Here is a 21412-nt window from a genome sequence, read left to right on the forward strand (position 1 = left end):
GACCATCTCCCCGAATCCTTAATGGAAACCTCAGCTAGATTTGCTAACTCGTAAGCACAGGCAAATAACTGGAGCCTTAATTAGAGAGTACAAAAGCTCCTTAGAAAAAAAACATTGTCCCGACTTTGCAAATTTATGATGCCAAAGCTTTTGATGCCTGTTTTTATGCACTGAGATGTGGGGCCTGTCTGACCTCTCCCTATTGACTAGATCAGAAAATTGCTCTATGAGGAAATTGGTCAATTTACCGCAAAATACTCTCATTAAACCTCTGATGGTACACTATGGTGACGCATTAAGGAATGGGATGACTGCAGACAGGTTTTATAAAATACCGTGGCTGAGACAGGTCAGCAAGTTGCTTTAAGCGACTATTGGCTCAATCCACTTTAAGTCCACCCCTGACACCAAGGCTGTTGATACCCCATTTTTGGCAGTGGGTAGACGAAAAGGCAGTTAAATGAAGCATTGGTCACTTCCTAAATGGATGCTTCTATTATTTTAAATACACACATTTATCTGGAACCATATTGGGATTTAATAACTGTACCCCTAGATAGGAAAATATATTTCCAATTTATGTTAGGTACACTGCCCCCATAAACTTTTTTTATTTTTATTATTTATTATTCAGTTCATAGCATATATACCAATTATAAATCATATATAGATCAACGATCAAAGTGGTGTAGAGACATTGCAAAATTCCATTAAAAAAATAAAAAAATGGATATCATCTAAAACATAATTTCAAAATGACATCTCCATATGTTGTAGCATGGGCTGCCAAATGTTTACCCCTAATTGTTTTTTCTTCAGCGATTTAATACGATACAAATTAAATTCAAGATTAAACACATTATAAAACTTTGCTCGCCACATTTCATATGATGGCGCCTCTGGTTGCAGCCACATCGAAGCTATACATAGTCGAGCAACAGCCATGGCCATAAAAATAAAATATCGTAGTTTCCCTGTCCTCACACACCCCTAATAGCATGATCTCTCTAGACATTAACCCTCATCGTTTGGGACAGAAATTGAGCAATACATAAAAAAAGTTGTCTCAACGCAATACAATCAAAAAATATATGTGCAACATCTGCTACATTCGACTGACACCTAAACATTTTCCATCATGGACAACACCCCACTTCCTCAATTTAGCAGATTTATGGTATAGATTAAACAAGGTTTTATAATGTAGGGTGCGCAAGTTTGCCGTCAATATAACTTTGCTAGCCATATCAATCGATTCTTGCACAAATAGACCAGAATTGCCAAGTCTATCCCTCCAATTCTTATCTTGAATCTCAATGTCGTCACGCAGCATTGCCAATAATGTATTATACAGAATCCCGATTTTAGCCCTTTTAGTCAAAGCTTCTAGAAGTTCATTAGTTAGAATAGGCAAATGTCTACAGTGTTTATAAATAAAGTCCCGTATCTGTAAAGATTTTAAAAAATCATTCTTAGATATTGTAAATTGTTTGACTAGTTCGGCAAAAGAAACAATTGCCCCAGTACTACAGATATCCCCTCAGCGACGAATCCCCTTATCCCTCCATGTCGTCATCTTTGTATCCCAAATATCAACGGGAATATTTCTGTGGAGTCGAAAGGCGTATAAAATCCGGTTTATTGATATGATTTTACGCATCCACTTCCAAGCTTTATATGCTGCAAATACAGTTTTAAATTGCGATCTTTTAAAATACCTTGGTTCAAAAAACTTACGCAAGACCGCTCGGGCCTAGACTCCTAATAGCATCTGATAGATGTTTGGGGATTCAAACAACATTGTTTCTCCCCCAATAACCAAATATTTCATATTTTGCAAAAAGCAAACCAAGTAGTAAAAAGCAAAATTCGGCACTCCCCACCCAGCTCGTGCCAATGGTAACATCATATATTTTGAAGCATGCCGGGCCTTCTTCCAGCCCCAAATAAACCTATCTGCAACCGATTGCAGCTGCATTATTTGTACTCATGTCAGCTCCAACGGTACAGTCCGAAAATAGTAGAGCACCCTGGGGAGTATACACTTCTTTAAAACATTCCGTCGACCTACCATTGATAGATGTAGGCATTCCACCTTTTCCAACTTTCTTTTAACTGATCCTAGTATATCAGCCCAATTGACATTGACTATCTCTTGGAGTGACATCCTAATTTTAATCCCCAAGACTCCTGTACTGGGGTGAATGTATGACATTGTTCTGCATTCTGTCAATCAACTGTTGTTTTAGCATTTGCTCTGGATATGACGGCATTCACCGATCATGGCTTAAATCGATATGCAGGCTGTTGGGGACTCGCTGTAGCCAAACTGCCCTCAGGATACTTAGTTAAAGCCCAAACCAGGCATCATCATGTTCTGTTGCCAAGTTTTTGGGTCAAATGTGGATTATTCGCTCGAAGGAAATAATGAGAGCTCCATGATTACATTTCCCTCCACCGCTTTCTTTGTCCTCCTCCCATATCCACTCTCTGATCTCGCTGTCTCAAATTGAAGTCCTTGTTTCCCATTCGTATTCTTTGGACTTCCTTTAAAAAAGACTGATTTCCTGTATGTTCAGTCACAACCTCGTTTGCACTCTCATTCCCAATACTAGACACCACACTGGAGGATGCTGTACTCAAATTACTTGTTGAGTCTGTCTTATTATCTACTCGAGCTTTATCTTGTTTTATCAGAGCATCAAACGTTTAGTGAAGGTATAAACCCTACTACTGGCATAATCTTGTTCATTAAGTTTTAACTTACGTGCCTTCCTTTGCTTAATGTCGTCCTCCTATTTCTCCGATCATAGTTAAGGCCCGAACCAGGCATCAGTATGTTCTGTTACCAAGTTTTTGGGTAAAATGTGGATTATTCGCTCAAAGACAATAATGAGAGCTGCATGATTACATTGACATCCTATGTACTGCTTAGCAGTTATCACATCATCTGTCCATGTTTACTTAATGCGAATCAGGCTTACTACTCCACATATGCCCCTTGAACTGTAAAAGAACTTGTTTTATTCTGTTGTATTTCTTCCAAACTGTGTATGTAAATAGAGGATTAGGCTGTTAAATCGACCTTCTAGCAAATTTTTATTTATTTATTGATGATATTTTGTAATGCACAGTTTTATTCTATTTTATACTGTTTCATTATGCGCTATATAAGGTTGCATTTGTATGATTACTCATGTATTTAATATATGTTTTTATGACTTGTACTGTTGAAAAAAGCATTGATTTTTTTGAATTGATATTAATTAAAAAAATACCAATGCAATTCCAAAACATTAAATAAATTACCAAACAAAAACAATGTTTGCAAAAATATTATACAAATTTAAAAACAAATACAATTATAAACAAATACTATAAAATTGAAATTATAAACTAATATATATATATATGTGTATATATTTAACCAACATTAGGAAATATATTGGAGTCTGGGAACAATAGATATACTGTTCTCACTCTAGTTTATGCAACAGTAGGGAAATTGTAGGACTTCAAAAGGGTTAAATATATTATTACCACTCCAAACAGTGCAACAGTAGGAAAAACGTTGGACTTCAGAGGAGTTAAATTTACAATTCCCACTTAAGTTTGTGCAACAGAAGGATAAATGTTGGACTTCGGAGGAGTTGAATTTTCTATTCCCACTCTAATCTATGCATTAGTAGGGAAAGCGTTGGACTACGGAGGGTTTAATTTTACTATTGCCACTCCAGACTGAGCATCAACATGAAAAGCATTGGACTTCGGAGGAATTACATTTACTATTCCCACGCCAGTCAGTGTAGCATAAAGGTAAACTACTTCAATTCAAACACCTTACATACTTAAATACCCTATTAATTAAGAAACAAGGTAAAACTCTACATGTAAACATCATTACTTGATATAAAATATATATACATAAAAATATATATCCAATTTGCAAAATTCATAAACAATGTAATAATTGATTTTTTATTAAAATATAATGCTTATTTAACTATTACATCATCAAATGTCCACCCTATACCCCTACAAACCTAGTAACCACACCGACAATACAATGAAAATAAATATGACAAAAGGTACATAATTGATGAACAATGACATAATTAACAATTAATGGGTCATTAATTATTAATTATCTTTCTACCACACAACTCTATAAACCCAGCAGCCCACACCTAAAATATAACGAAAATATATATTTACATACTTAAAATATACATTATAATTGTTTTTTAATATTTAACTAAATCCCCACCGTCTACTCCTAAAACCCTAGCAACCCCAACTAAAAAATACCTAAAATAAATCAATAGTACATAAATATTAATTAGTTAACACTGTAATAATAAAATAATAATTGATGGTAATTAATTATTACTTAATTACCTTCCCATCCTATACCCCTACAAGCCCAGTAGCCAGCTCCTAAATTATAACTAACATCTATAACTATTACACCATTTACATGATTAACAATCAATTCAATAATTAATAATAACATTTAAATTAATTGCTAATTATTACCAAATTAACTTCCCACTCTATAGCCCCACAAATCTAGCAACCCGCATCTAAACTACAAGTATAATAAATCAATATTGCATAACATACATAATACCAACCACATACTTACCTAAAAAATTTACTTCTCAACCTATCTCCCTACAAACCCTACAACCCACTACAACACTATGAATAAAAATCGAAATCACTTAAAATTACAAACTATATTAAAAAAAATAGCAATTATAAAAACAATACCAACACATAAAAGTGATATATAAACTTATAAACTTAAACAGATTAAATTAATTACAAAACAAAATTTTTTACAACTACATTAGGGAAAACGATATTTACAACAATAATAGTCCAAATAACGATATCACCTATTTGAAAAAACGATATTCTTGACAGCTATATTTCTGCTTACTGATATTAACAACTCAATATTTTGTCCAAATACTGTTTGAACAATAACATTGTTGTGGGCAAGTTTCCACTTCCGAAAATCATTAAAATGGTGACTTGCCTTAAGGATGCCAATGGTTTTTCACCATCTGTTTGTCATCTGCATATCACCAAATTCCCCTTTCACCAGAATCTATGGTTTGAACATCCTTTTTTAAGCCTTTTAGCGGTTTTCCGTTTTGGGTATGCAATTTCGGTTGGCTTCAGCGGTAGCTTTATTTCCTTTATTTCAGCAACTCATGTTCAACCTACTTGGCAAGGTAAGTAGTATGGTTTTTTTTCTCAAGATGACATCTTGATTTTGGGTAAAGATAGAATAGAACATGATTCAAGGTTGGAAAATTAGTTAAATGATTTAGAACAGAAAGCGCTTACCATGGAATTCCCAAAGTGCAAGTTTGCTGAGTTAGAGTGTTTAATGTTTAGGTCAAATCATTGATGAGAATGGTATTAGACCCAAAACCCACCAGGGTGAGTTCAATTAAGTGTACAGTTACATCTAAAAGTAAAGATCATGTACTTTCCTTTATAAGTATGGAAAAAATGTATGCAAAGTATGTTCTCAATATGTCTGTGAAGACTTACCACATTAGGCAGCTATTAAACAATAAGAATGTTTTTGAGTGGTTGGCAGAATGGGAGAATGAGTTTTGTGACATTAAAAAAGCAACCAGTAACAAAGGATTGGGTGCGGTTTTAACTCGGATTGTAAGGGTAAAAAACAAATCATTACCTATGAATCTAGATCGTTGCCTCTAACGGGTAGAAAGTATCCCATTATTAAGCAGGAAGCATTAGCTTGTGCCTGTGGACTTGATCATTTCAGATCGTTAATTTAGGGGCAAAGCTTTTACCATCTGTTATGAGCATAAACCACTTAACAAAAGTACATTCACTGATACAGTGAATGCATCTGCAAGGGTGACACAAATTTCCTTGAGGATGCAAAATGTAATTCATTTTCAAAATGGTGTATACTTTTTTTCAAATTGGTGTATAGACAAGGGAAACAGATTTCATATCCAGGATGCCTCTTCATAAAGAACAGTGTGAAGACGAAGTATGGAATGACTTACAGGTGGCAATGATTCATGATTTAGGTTCTTCCAATATAAAGAAAGAGGACTGAGAAAAAAATATGGAAGTGGCAATGTGTTACAATCTGTTATGTGGCTTATCCAGCATGGTTGGCCGAATAAGGATTCATTGTCACAATTTATTAGACATCTTTGGGAATTGAAATTGGAGTTAAATATAGAGAATGATGCAGTGTTTAGAGATGGTAGACTGCTCTTTGTGGGTTACGCAATATGGTAATAGAACTATGCCATGAAGGTCATTTTGGAATTGTTAGAACAACCTCCATTGTGAAGCAACTGTTTTGGTGGCCTGATGTTGATTCTGCTGTTGAGAGATTAGTAAGGAATTGTAAAAGTTGTCTAATGATGAACAAGTCCCTACACACCTTCGGGCACATGCATCATTGTCATTTGCATTCGCAAAAGGTGCGAATCGCAAATTTCGTCCGTTTGCGAATGCAATTGACAAAATTGGGATGCATCATGTTTTTCCCAATTTTAGAAATCGCAATCATGTTGCGATTTCTTAAAATTGCGATTGCATTTAAGAAATCGCAATTTGCGATTTCTTAAATGCAATGCAAGAACATTTTAAATTTGCGAATTCGCAAATAGGGAGAGGTAAATTACCATGAAGTTGACAAAAGTGCATTTTTTAAAGTTTCTTTTTACACACACACATGCCCTTGGGGCATGTGTGTGTGTGAAAAATGCACTTAAAGTTATATTTCAGTGGTGCGGGGGGGGGGGTCCTGCACCCTTGAAATTGCATTCTCAATTTGCGATTCGCAAATTGCTAATCGTAAATTGAGAATGACTTCCCATTCATTCCTATGGGCCTCTAGGCCCATAGGAATCAATGGGAAGGGATTCCTTAATTGCGATTGGCAAATTGTGAATCGCAATTAAGGAATTTTAAGAAATCGCAAAATAAATAACCGTTTGCGATTTCTTAATTGCGATTCCTTAATTTTCGCAATTAAGAAATCGCAAACGGCAACAATGATGCATGTGGCCGTCAGTCCTATGTCTGAAGGTGTGATTCATTGGGAGTCTGTTGCAATTCATTAAATGGGTCATTTTGATGTTCCTCAGAAATATGGTTTGGTATTAATTAATTTTTTTTCACGCTGGCCAGTTCTGAAGATGGTGGATAAAGCGGACACCAATTCAGTTTTAGAATTTCTTATTTACATTTTCGCATCTGAAGGTAATGTAGCACTGCTTGTAAGCGATCATTTTGATCAGGTAAGATTTAATTTTGTGATCAAAGGGCCTAATCAGTCTGCAAACAGTACTAATAAAGATGGATCAAGTAACTTGGAAAAATGGTTTGGCCTTATCTTGTTACTAGGAACAATGTTACAGCAATGTCACCTTTTGTTGTCATGAGAGGAATGAATCCTAGATCGAAATACATTCTTTGTTGGTTGTTGTATGCTGGTGTTGAACAATGGTGTGTTGAGGATGTTTGTCACAGAATGTTGGTAGAACACAACAAAAGCAAGGTAAATTATGATGCTAAGCATAATGTAAAATCTGTCAATATCAAAGTAGGTCATTGGGTGTGCATTAAAAGTCCAGAGAAAGTCTATAAGAGTAAATCACAATTGTATCCTCCTAAGGAAGTGGTGGAATTGTTACCTAAGGCAGCGTGGGTTGGCAATGGCAAAGTATGGAATTTGAATACAGTAATTAAAGGATCTGGAGAAGGTTGGAGAACTTTAAGTGAGAACAGAAGTGTGGGTGATTGTAGTGCTACAGTATGAGTGTACGGGTAAGGATGGATATTCTCAAGTAAATGGTGATAGTAATCAGGTAGAAGATGTGTATGGTTCTGTTGATGACAATTGTATCTGTGAGGACAGTAATGAGGTTCCAGGTCCTGTTTACCTTCTAGAGTTGCCGTCTACTTCAGGAAGGGCTTCCTTTGGATCTAACTCTAGTGGCGACATGAATGTTACATCTAAACCAACCTTTGGTCAGTCTTCAGATTTAGCTTTGGAATCTTCCAAAGGGTCTAATTCTGGTGCAAACACTAAAGCTATAGGTGTGGATTCTATGAAGAGGAACAACAGACCACCTGCATGTTTATGTGATTTCATTCATAGAAACATGTAGACTGTGTAATCTTGCATGATGGGTTTTTTAATGCATATGTGTATATACAAAAGTGGATGGGTTGTGGATCAATTCATATAGAGTGTTTTGTATAACATGTTTGTAAAGGAATCCGAGGAAAATATAATGGAATTCAATCTTGCGGGGAAACGGAGAGAGATGGGTGAGCTAACTAGGCGAGCTGCTGTAACTGAGGCTCTTCAGGTTAAAATAAATACTTAACTTGCAAAGTGTCTGTTCCTTTAAACAGAACAAGGACCGAGGGCCTTTTGGATGAAGGTGGCCTCTGTGAATGGAGGCATTGTTCTCCACCTTAACACCCACTGCAGTTGAGCTGTAAGGTGGTAGTTCTCCATATCCGGGAGGCCTACTCCACCCTCCATTGTGGGCTTCTTCAGCTTTTGAAGAGTAGCACGCTTCCTTTCATTTCACCATATTATGCTGCAGAGCAGAATGTGTCTTTGAAGAGCTTTTTGGCAATAACAAGGGGGATTTGTTATGAATTAATAGAAAAGTATGGAAGGTAGCACCATTCTTTTCGTCATTCACCAATCCTGTCCACGAATGATAATGGGAGGCTCTCCACAACTGTGTTGACCCACGAGTGCCACAATTGCTCTTTCATAGTTGCCTACAAAAAAAAATTCTATCCCTTTATAAATATGGATACCTAGGTATTGAAAGGTGGATTGGTGGGGTTCATTGCATGCATATACCATGAAAGGGTGTCATAGTGTCCAATAACAGAAATAAGCTGGGCTTTCTCTTGATCATACAGAGCCAGATTTAAGAAATCAACTTCCGAATTTTAAACATATTGAAATATAGACCATTTGTCTGCACATTACACCACTGGCTCAATGCAAATGGGTAGGGCCAGATAGCGCTAGTCGCTGGTGACCAATACGCCTGAGTCCCTAGCGCCATGCACCTACTGGTTCTACACTGTTTCCAATTTCTCAAGCAATTTTTTTGCAATTTTTATCTTGGGATCTATCAATTCAGGAGAGTGGTCAGATCCTGTTAATGCACATTTCTCTCACCCCCATCTCACTGAGAGAAAGGGGGTGATTTTTAAAGAGTGGAGCTGCTAGCGGCTCTCCAATAGGCAGAACTGTGTGGTAAACCAATCCCGCAAAAATGGTATCACAAAGAGTAGCATTGTGAGGGTGCCATGGTTCTTAATACATGTTTGGGTAATGGGGCCCCAATAGGGAAACATTGTTTACAACGCACCCGTTACAACGTGTGTCATTACAACATATTTTTTACAGCGCGAAATACATTACAACTCATGTCATTACATCGAATAATCCATTACAACACATTCCCCAAAGTAAAGCCCCAGCGGAGTTGGAACAGCAATTGCGTTGTAATGGATTATGTGTTGTAATGATATGTGTTGTAACGACATGCACTGTAATGGTTTGCTTTGTAAGCTTTCGAGACGGAAGATGCTGGAAGATTAAAAAGAATATAGAAAGGATTGCATCACGATGGAACCCCACCTTCGCCTTTCAAATATTGATTGACTGTTTGCTGCTTAATCCTGCCACTCACCGGTTGGTCTGCTGCTGCCCTGCTGCCCTGTATATTTGTGCTGCCGCAGGTGGGGGGCCGATGGAGCTCTTTCTTGCCACCGACGTCCTTGTTGCCATACCGCTGCGCCGCCGAGGGGGGACTACATACCCCAGAAGCCTCTAGTGGTGCTGGATTAGTGCGTCACTTGTTAGCGGCAGGAGGCCCTTAAATCCATTGGAGCCTCCACGCAGCGCAGGACGCTCTGTTTGCTGCTTAATCCTGTCACTCACCGGTTGGTCTGCTGCTGCCTTGCTGCCCTGTATATTTGTGCTGCCGCAGGTGGGGGGCCGCTGAAGCTCTTTCTTGCCGCCGACATCCTTGCTGCCATTACCGCCGCGCCACTGAGGGGGGACCACATACCCCAGAAGCCTCTAGTGACGCTGGATTAGTGCGTCACTGATTAGCACCAGGAGGCGCTTAAATCCATCGGAGCCTCCACGCAGCGCGGGACGGATGAGGCTGGGCTGGGCCACGGCTCTTGGTTGTCCGCGCTGGACATTTACTTGAAGGTACTGTGTTTGTTGCCTGATAGGGGGAATTTGTTGAAGACTGACTTTTCTACTCAGGATAAACTCTGGTCTCCCCATTGGACCAACTGCTATTTGTTGGTTGTAATATTGATATAACTTCTCTTTGTATAGATAAGTTATTATGGGGAAAAGAAAAACTGTCACTGCCCCACCCAAAAAGTAGCAAGGGAAAACTGAGGAAAAGGCTTCTTTATCACTTATGAATTATCTTACTGGCGCAACGGGTGCCATTGAAAAGCAAATATTAAATGTGGAGGATGCTATGATTTCTGATCGATCAAATAGTATTGAAGGTTCTACAGCACCAACTAGTTCTAGCATAAATACTGAAATGAATATTATTCCTAAAGTGGTCGATACAGATGGTATAGTCAGTGGTAAAGCTAGAAATAATTGTGTGGTTAACATTTCTGACCACATTGAGTGTTCTTGAAAGTGATCCACAGCCGCCCACAAAAAGATCTAGAAATCCTGTTAACTCGAATAATCACTATAAATAAAGGGGAGTCAGCAAATACTATTCAAGCTAAAGTGACTAATAAGGATAGGATATTGACCAGGAATAAGATATGTGCAAGGGAGAAAGCAATTGTCAACACCGATGCACGACTGCAGTCCGAAGTTGTAAGAGTTAAAAATAAACTGGAGGCATTAGATTCTTTCCTCAGGGACGTTCTAGGAAAATTAAGTTACAGATTGGGCTCAATAGAAGATAAGCTGAAAAAATTTAATAAGAATAGGTAACAGCGACCGCAAGTTAAGGCTAAACAAAATCCACTTGCGGATGTAATTTCTAAGCCTACTGCAAATACTGCAGACTTGAACCCAAACAAACAAGGTAGCTCCAGAAGCAGGGTTGTGGACAGGATAGGAGGAGCAGGTGTTATGGCACAGAACGGGTGTGAACTAAATCAGCATGAGGGGCATGGTGTGACTAGTACATGGTGTGTTTTTCATTTCGGGCACCGCAGAAGGACAACATGTCCAAGGAGGATCTAGACCGGCAATTCCGGTCTCTTTCTCTGCCAGGTGACCCAAGGATGCTTTTTACAGCAAATAGCCTGATAAAGCAAGAGGGAATAACCCTCTAACATATAACGCACCTTAGGGAGTGCGACACATAGCAAAATAACACAATCACTATAAATTAGTAATTTTATTTATCTGCACCTTTTTCACATACTCACTTGGTCCTGAGGAAAGCCAGTTTAAAATTAAAAAAGGCCTGGCTGAAACATGTAGACCACACAGGACGCAGGAGGTCATAATTCGCACTCCAACACGTCCATTTGCCTTTTTAGTAGCTAACAGGGGCCCAGTAATTAAAGTTTATCTATTTACCCTCAGGTACTGGGACCCACTGTATAGCTTTTTAACCTTCACTTTCTCACTCACTACACTGCACACTCAGCGAACATACCAGCTCCGCAGTAAACTGGCATCGAAGCACACCCGGGACACACTCGGTGTCACTGTGGTGGGCCCGATGATGAAGCATGCCACCAACTCGGGTTGTGGGTAAGGGCTTCTTGAACAAACCAATGGGTTTGCCGCCATGCGTACTTCATTGAGTCCCCCCCCCTCCCCCAAATATAGCTAGTCCTCTTTGATTTTGACATATAATCCTGGGGATTCGGACTAGCTTACCTAGTTCTCACTCTCTCCTTTGATTTGGTGGCTAGATTCTACAAAGACCTTCTCTTATTTGGGTATATTGTTTGATACCACAGGATCATGGGTGCAAGCCGTTAAATCAAGGAGGCTACTTTATATTAAAACTTTATCTGCACTTTTTAGTAGGAGACTTGGTAGACCTGCCATGGAACTCCTAGAAATTTATACGGCTAAATCTGTTAGCGTAGCTACATATGGAGCGGGCATATGGGGATATGCGGAAGTAGGCTCAAACCAGGCAGCAGAAAATATGCTTTTAAAATTTTTATTGATGGTCCCCAAAAGTACCTCCTCTTTTGTTTGCCATACTGAATTAGGACTGACATATATAGAAGATATAATAAAAATTCAACCAGTCCTTTTATGGCACAGGCTATGGATTACTGAGGAGACACATTTTAATAGGGGAATATTAGTTGATAGCAAGGTCTTGGAAGGGGTAAGAAGGATTGGGTGGTTATCGTACGTAAAAAAAGTTCTTGTATGATGTAGTACTGCCCGAATTCTATGATAATCCATCTACTAAGGCTGAAATGAGCAGAAAGTATCCTAAGACCACTTGTCTAAATTATCTAGTAGATCGTAGACAGTTGTTAAATATTAGAATGCGATGTGAATATTACCGGCGCCATCTTGTCCCATTTAGGCCTTTACAAGCGCGTAAGCGGCAGCCATTTTAGACACTTCGGCCACTTCGTAACATTGCCGATCGCCTGCATGTCTCCCTGACCTCACAATTATCCCCCATGCACTGGCAGCCCCCAAGCACACATGCTAGAGTCATAAAGCATCCTCAACGCAACCCTGCCCCCGGAGCCACTTCCTGTGCCGAGCCCACATACCCTTTCATCCCTTCCGCACGCACAGGCCCTTCGAAAATCTCCTCCCCTGCACCTGGCTGTTCGATCCGATCCCAGGCCATAATCAACCCCTGCGGATACAGTATATTGCCCCTATACAGTAGGATTCCGCCTCACATCAAAGGAGCCGGAATTAATCAACGCCACAACCCCCTTGAGATCTGACCGATTGCACGCATTTCAGCTCCTGCCAGAATACCCAGCTGCGCGATAGCAATCACCTATTGAAACTGGGGTGGGGTACAGTATGGTTGATATGTGTGAGAACAGGCCTGAAGCGGGAATTCCAGAGAAGGTTTACAATGCATCAAAGTAATGTCAGGAATGTGTTACACTGCAATAAAGAAATAAAACTATATATAGTTCATAAAAGCGGCACAGCCAACACGTTTTGTTCCCTTTGTGCCATGGGAACTTTGTCAGGGCTCAAGTCAGTAGCACCTTATTAGAGGTCCGATTTAGATAAATCTGAGTCCTCACAATGGAGTGACACTGGGTACATAAAGTCATCAACGTACCCGTTCTAGTACTAGGTTCCAAGTTCGACTTCAATTGAGGTGAGTAGATATAGCGCTTCAATAAAAATAAGTCATATCTTGGAAAAGTAGTCCTGAACGAGGCCAGGTAGGTCATGTGACAAAGCTTGTTCCAATAATCATAGTGGTAGGTCTGTCATATAGCAGAAAGCTAAATTATGGCGCCGTATCGAAAGGCGAAGGAGCAGGTAAATAGCCAGTATCTTCCGCTCGAAGTGCAGTAAGTACAATCTATAAGGGTTCCGTCTATGGTGCCGATAGCTTAGGTCCCCAGGACCTGAATCAAGACGCAGTCGTCCCGTGTATCTGGAAACCAGCAGAGACCTGCTTCCAGCTTCAAGCACATATCTAGCCACCTCAATTGAAGTCGAACTTGGAACCTAGTACTAGAACAGGTACGTTGATGACTTTATGTACCCAGTGTCACTACATTTATCTAAATCGGACCTCTAATAAGGTGCTACTGACTTGAGCCCTGACAAAGTTCCCATGGCACAAAGGGAACGAAACGTGTTGGCTGTGCCGCTTTTATGAAATGAAATGAATAAAGAGAAGATTTTCAAAAAATCCTTTTGCTCTTCGGACTTTATTGAAGTGCACCTTCCTTTTTCCTATGAACATTCTGTTTCTTGAACATCCTTTGGCAGTGGATGTTGGGAGAAGCTGCACCAATCTATATCATTTGAAACAAACAGAATTAATGTGCTTGACCATGGTCTGCAGCAGTTCTTCTTTTTTGAATCTTACAATGAGAACACTCTGTCTTCAGCCATATTTACGCCTCCCAATGAAAGATTACGATCGATTTCTGCTAACACGATTTGACCTGGGTTCCCTTCACAGATTATTAACTTTCCCGGTAGCTAACCATTGGACAAAATATATATGTAAATGTCCTTGTGATGACATTTTGGAGCAATCAAGTATACATGTTTTGTTTTTTTGCAAATTTTATATACCTCAAAGGAAAAAATAGATTGTACCTCTCTTAAAAGAATTAGGATTGAGGCTCTGTCGTCCTGCATTTGTGGCACTACAGCAATTGGAGACAGTCTTTGTGGTATTCTCAATTGTGGTCTGTTTTTAGAATACGAAAATCAATTATAATGTGATTCTGGTGTAAGACGTGCCCTTTTCTACTTTTGTATTTTTCTGTTTTTAAATAGAGATATTCTATTTTTAAATGTATGATTATTTTTATGTGCTTTTATGGTTATATTCTCTTGTAACCGAATAAAGTATTATTGAATTGAATAATGGATTTTGCGTTGTAAACAATTTGTTGTAATGGCACGCGTTGTAACGTGCGCGTTGTAACGTGTCCTTTTCACCAAACTATCCTTTTTGGTAGTAAAAACATCAATAACAGCTCTAGACACCAACAGCATTGCACCTCCTGCACAATTGATCGCTGTGCCCATGAATGCAAAGGTTGTGTAAATCTCACCAAAGCCTGTCCCACACATTTCTTCTGTCTGGGTCTGTCATGTGTCCATGGCAGTCCTAGGCATGAAAAATTCACAAATCTACTCCCTGACACCTACGGTGTGTGGAAAAATCCCCAGCACATGTGAGACATTGGTTTTTTTAAAGTATTTTTTTACAAAAATAGGCCCCAGTTTGGTTGTCTGGTTGTTTTTGAAAAAAAGTAAAAGTGCAGCTGTGGCAGAAACATGGACGACACTACACTTCTGTCTTTTTCAGGGAAATGGTTTCTGGAATGAATCAAAGGCTGCTTCAGAAAATGTGGTGGAGAACATTAGATATGGCAGGGCCCTGCAGCATTGTAGGCAACAGCCCCCCAGAGAAATGGGTGGTGCTCTCATTATACAGGCCTCCCTCACAGTTTCTAGTGGGCACTCGTGGTATAGAGGCTTTATCGAAAATGCATTATTGTATTAACACAGTTTGATTAGCATGAACATTTGAGATATTCTGCAGAGAAGCCGTGTTTATTTTAACAAAGGCCTCGATTTCAAAATGGTTGTTGGTGCCTGTTGCATTTTATTTGTTTGCACAACCATCTTTCCATCCTTTTAACTCTGTGCATCCTGCATATACAATATATTAAGTAAACAATGTTTTGAACACAAGGCCATAGGTATCTCCTATTGGGCCACAAAGCAATTCTCATGAGACCCTAACCACGATTTGAAGCACACAACCCCCCACATGCATCATTGTTTCATTTTGCACTTCCTAATTTGCGATTTTTAGGGAATCGCAAATTAGTAAATGCAAAATGGGATGCATGTACATTTGTGCAAAATATTTGAGAATCGGTAAAAATCGCAATTTTTACCAATTCTCAAATATTATGCGAATTCCAAAGTGCGAATTCGCACTTCCCATTGTTTCCTATGGGCCAAAAGGCCCATAGGGATCAATGGGAAGGCTTTAACAAATTGCGATTTTCATTTTGAAAATCGCAATTTGTTAATGCATTTCATGGGTGCAGGGGGGGTCCAAAGGACCCCCCCCCTGCACCCCTGAAATGTTTTTTTCGCATCATGTTACACACACACATGTCCTAAGGACATGTGTGTCCGTAACATGACTGCTTAAAAAAAGCATTTTTAAGCATTTTTACACCTTTTTCCAAATTTATAGAGTGGTTCAACCACTCGGTAAATTTAACCCCCTAATTGCGAATTCGCAATTTGAAAAATATTCATGCATTGCTTTTAAGAAATCGCATATTTGCGATTTCTTAAAAGCAAATGCAATTTTAGAAATCGCAAAAATGATGCAAATTCTAAAATTGAATGATGCATTCCAATAAGCTATTTTGGAATCGCAAACGGCCGATTTTAAGGAATCGCACCCTTTGCGATTCCAAAATACTTTGATGCATGTGGGGGTTTGAATTTACAATAAAGTGACACAGGAACACCGGGGAGGGGAACTCCATCATCTGAGTCTGTGGGATAGTGCTGACAAATAGGATTTTAAACTGCGTTGTTCTTTCTATAACCCGCTTTGGTGGTATTCCTAGGACTTTGCATATTAACACCAAATGTATGAACGTTATTGTATTTCACCCTATAAAATGAGCCTTACCCTGAGAGTGTTGGGCCCACTCTCCCCTGATCTTTAGAAGGGGACATTCTGTCTATCTTATTTCTAATTTACTGATCTGAATTATACTCTGTTCTGCTATTGCTTCATTGCATTTTTATTCTGAGCTACATGCTTTTATATTGCAAATGTCTAATTGTTTCTGTGCCATTTATTTTCTTTTTGTAATGCTTTAAACTTTTAGTAAACCTTCATGGCTTTTCTTATAATACTTGTTAGTCTTTATTGTGAAGCCTAATGGGCTTTACATTTATTGTTATTGGATATTTGATTTACAAATTGACCAAGTCCAGTTGAGGAGAAACAAAATCCTTAGGGGATTAACAAAGCTCCCAGGTCATCAGTAGCTCTTAAACGTGAGAACAAGGTAAAAGGGCTAAATCATTCATGTCTAAGTGCAGGAATGCAAAACAAACCATCAGATTTCCTTTAGACTTTCTAATCTGTTACCATTGTCAATGTACCAAATACCATTGTTACATTCACAAAAAGCAGAGTTTCAGAATCAGAATCCATGCAACTTGCCAACTCATGTGCCCTCGAAGCCACACAAATGTTGCATGCCCCTTCTTGGCACTTCCTCAGGGTTTCACATGGGCCATAATCGCCCATGAAAATGATAATAGATTAGAAAGCCTAAAGGAAATCTGATTGGCCTGGGAAGTAATTTGTGTGAGGTGTGATTCAGAGTATGAAACAACTGATGGTAGACTACATAAGGTCAAAGAGAGAAAGGAGGTAAGTTGCAATTGCCAACAATAGAAATGATAAAGCAGTAAAAAAGCAAACATACAAATACCTTCATTTAGTAAATGTGCCATTCATTAAACAAATAACCAATCTATCAAAACATTTAAAAAATCCATTATTGTGGTCATTGATCCCTAATTCCCTCTTGCTAGAGCCAAACAAGGACCAAAGTCTACTCTTAACAGTTTGGCAGCAGCTATCTTGACTTTCAGGAAAGGACGGAGTTAGGAAGCAGAAAGAAGCTCACCGGTGACAAAGAGAAGGATGGCGAAGGCTAGAGTGATGAGCATAGCCTACGTAACTGGGGTTCCTCGGAGCTGGTGGCCTCTGCCTCGCTCCTACGTCTCTCTCACTGTAACCAATGTCTTAGAGCTTCCGGCTGGGGACACAGCACCACCTGAAGGGGTTAAAAGAAGAAAAATGTAAGATTATGCCACGGTCTGGTGAACCTCACAGTCAGCAGCATATCAAGAAATGGAGGACAAGCCTTCCTAGTTCATGTTTACGATTCAGTCAGTCAGTCAAAATACACTTTATTCGATTTTTGTTAAAATCATAAAAGGCAAGAGAAATACATACATTAAAAACATTTCAAAAATACCCACAATTCATTTTGTTTTTACACAGTGTCCGTAAAAGAGTCACTTAATTAATCACCATGATATATAAAATAAAGTTACAGTTAATATATTGGTTTTTAGTTTAAAACAGTACAGTTCTAGGGATTCTTTTGTTTCTTCCTCTGTATGCGGCTGTTAGAAAACTTGCTACACAAAAAGTGACGTGTGCATCCGGTAATCTTTGAAGATAAAGCAAGGCTGGTCTCACTTGTATGAAGCCAAGAATTTTCAGGAGGGGAATTAGATATTTTCTCCTCTCCGTGTTATGAAATGCACAAAAGAACAGAAAATGGAGAGTGTCCTGATTAGAAAACTGGTCACACTCACACGGTGGTGCATGCTCCGGTTTACCCCACGTAGGGAAGGTGCCTAGTGAATAGTGGATCAGGTTCATTCTAAATCTGGTTAGCAAAAATCTGTGCAAGGGTTTAGAAACATATTGCAGGTATGGTTCCATCGAGGGGGAAGAGGACAAAACCAAGTGTGCTCTTACTGATGGTTTGTTAACTTCAGACTCCTCTCTCTCTAAGCGTGTCCTCCCCTGGAATTCCTTCTTAATCCATGCAATGTCTGCTTTCCTAATTATTGACGGTGTTGTGTATAGGTCAGGTCTCCCGAGGGCAGTGAATGATGACTTTATGTATCTCAACCAGGGTATGTTCATTGCCCCCTCCCTTGCAGTCACATCTTTAAGAATTGTATGGTTTAAAGATAACTCAGTATTTAACCAGGTATTGGCCCAAAAAAGTAAAGGGGCCAATTTCAATCCATCTATAATATAGGGTAGGCCAACTTCTTCATGTATGGAGTAAGTAGGTGTGGAGTTTGGAACCGACAAGATTCTTCTAATAATCTTATTCTCTACCCTCTGCATACTGTCCAGGTTGGTATAACCCCACAATGCTGCACCATATGAGGCTATAGAAATGCATTTACTTTTGTAAACTTTTAACACAGCTTCCATTGGTTTAGCCCGTAGTTTTTTAGTGAAATCCATCAGGGCTGCTGTGGACCGGGCTAAAGAAATATGCTTGGCCTTAATTTGCGGGACCCAGGAGCCCTTCTCATCAAACAGGACCCCTAAGTATGGAAAAACAGGGACCCTGGAGAGAACCTCGCCTTTACAGAAAAAGGTTTTTGTGTGTGGTTTATTTTTCTGCGGACCCACGATCATTGTGTGCGATTTGGTCACATTGATTTTTAAATCTAATTTAGCCATAAAGGAACCAAAAAGCTCCAAAAGGGTCTGTAGACCAATGCCCGTGCGGGCGATGAGAACAGCATCATCCGCATATAGGAGAGCCGGAATCTGCTTCCCACCTACCCGCGGGACATCAGCATTGCCTGCTAACAAGGACTTTCCTAGATCATTAATATAAATGGTGAATAAAAGTGGGGCCAAAATGCAGCCTTGTCGGACACCCTTATTTGACCTAAAGCTATCAGAACATCGCCCTTCCCTGGTTACCCGGACCTTCGCAGTAAGTCCTTGGTGCAAACTTGCTATGAGGGCCACCAAGGAATCCTCGATACCAAGCTCACGGAGTATAGCCCAGAGCTTGGCCCTATTAACCAAGTCGAAGGCCGAGGAGAGGTCCATAAAGGCTAAATATAGTGAGCCCTCCCCGGCCACCGTGTACTTAGATATCAGGAGATGTAAATTTGAGCATTGCTCTAAGGTTCCCCGTTTTTCCCTAAAGCCATATTGAATCTCTGCGAGGCCCCCACAGAGCTCCAGGTTTGATCTCAATTTAGTCAATAGTACTCTGCCCAGGATCTTAAAGGCAGAGTCTATTAAAGAAATTGGGCGGTAGCATCCCGGATTCTCCCTATCTCCTTTTTTAAAAATGGGTACTATGACAGATGTATTCCAAGTTTCTGGAAAACATCCATCATTTGTTGCCCTAAAAACATTTGTGAGGACTTTAGACCAGGTGGTTGGGGCGTATATAAAAAAGTCTACCGGGACTCCATCTGGTCCCGGAGCCTTATTCTTCGTGGAGTCCGTTATAGCTTTATATACCTCCTCCTCGCAGAATTCTACTGCCGCTAGCCCACTGGTCAGTCCTATATCGTTTCCATTCACAGAGTCATTACCGCCGTATATGTTTTTAAAATGATCAACCCATTTCTCATCACTGATAATGCAGTCCGAGATTGTGTTAATCTCCCCAGAGAAGAATTGGTTATTTATAATGTCCCAGAATCTCTTACTATTACGTAGTATATCCACGTCAAGCAAGTCATTCCAGGCATTTTTTTTAATTGTGTTTTTCCTATATTTGATAGCCAATTTATACTCCCGTCTTAATTTAGAGATTAAGGTTTTATCCCTCGGCTTTGCTTTAAGAGCATTTTTCAAGTCTTTATGGGCTTTAGAGCAATTTCTGTCAAACCATTTATGAGGCTTGGGTGGCAAATTGGATTTGGGAACTGTGAGTTCTTTAACTATTTGTGAGCAAATAGAGTTAAAAGCTAGAACAGTCTCTTTGCTAGTGGCATTTTGGTCTAGACAAATACACATGGGTTCCTCTATCTTTGGGCACAGGGAAGCCATGAAGGTTTCCTGGACCACCTTACCCCACTTAAGCCGTCTGCCCTGGTCACTGGGCACCGTCGATGTGCAAGCCCTAGGAGAACCCAGGTGTTTGCTCCATAAGTCACTCCAGTGAACCTGTGCAGAGACTGGATTGTGGTCACTATGTGGGGAGGCAGTTACCTCATATATCCCCATCTTAGAGGTTAAACCCTGAGAAACAAAAATGAAATCTATCACAGACCCACTTTCAGACCCTTTATAAGTGGGCAAAGGTTCGTCACTACCAGTGCTGAGGGGTTCAAACATATTAAGGCTAGCAAGAAAAAGTTCAAGCGCCTCCCCCGCTTTGGTGTGAGCAAAGTGCAGATTGCCACTTTCAGTCTGACCCTCCAGGTTGCCTAAATTACATTTTAAAACACATTTTTTAATGTTAAAATCACCTAAAATAATGAGATCGAAATTAGTGCAAGATTTTTGACTGTAATCGTTAAGAACATTTTCCAAGTGATCCACATGGGCTGTGTCTGTTTGTCTAACCCAGGAATTATAGAAATTTGAGACCACTAAGACCCGCCCTGGTGAAATAGTCCACTCTACCATTAAAATGTTTGGGGAACCAGACTCTAGTTGTTTAAACGTCCCTGCCAGTTTAAGTGAGAAGAGGAGAACTAGTCCACCCTTAGCTCTTCCTGCACTACTTGGGGTTGCAGGTAAAGTAAAACTTGTGAACCCATCCAACCAGAAAGTTGGTGAGGTGTCCCATGTTTCTTGGAGGGCGATTACGTGGTTACTGGCTATGAAGTCTATCCATGTAGGATCTGGTCTTTTGGCTCTAGTGCCCGCCACGTTCCAGCTAAGGAACCGACATGGAGTGAGTTCCACCTCCCCTAAGGAAGCTAAAGGCGGTGTCTGAGTATGTGTTGGTTGTTTATTAACTGCAAGCATAGGATCCTCCGCCCTATCTATTTGGATTTGCAGGGCCGAATGTCTTTGCCCCTCTAGTGTTTCTGCATGGGCGCCCTTTTCTGTGATCACCTTAGAGGCCTTATCTGTTTGTCAAT

General features: G+C 39.7%; 1 protein-coding gene across 1 annotated transcript in view; it reads right to left on the bottom strand.

Moving 5' to 3' along the window:
• SSC4D (scavenger receptor cysteine rich family member with 4 domains) overlaps positions 1-17576 on the bottom strand; it is a 336081-nt gene extending 318505 nt beyond the window's left edge. Inside the window, exon 1 of the mRNA XM_086958514.1 lies at positions 17440-17576. Coding sequence (XP_086814640.1) covers positions 17440-17482 — 43 coding nt within the window. The 5' untranslated portion in view covers positions 17483-17576. The remainder of the gene's footprint in view (positions 1-17439) is intronic.
• Between the last annotated feature and the right edge of the window lie 3836 nt (positions 17577-21412).

Source organism: Lissotriton vulgaris, chromosome 2_1 (genome assembly GCF_964263255.1).
Source record: "Lissotriton vulgaris chromosome 2_1, aLisVul1.2, whole genome shotgun sequence".
NCBI classification, from domain to species: domain Eukaryota; kingdom Metazoa; phylum Chordata; class Amphibia; order Caudata; family Salamandridae; genus Lissotriton; species Lissotriton vulgaris.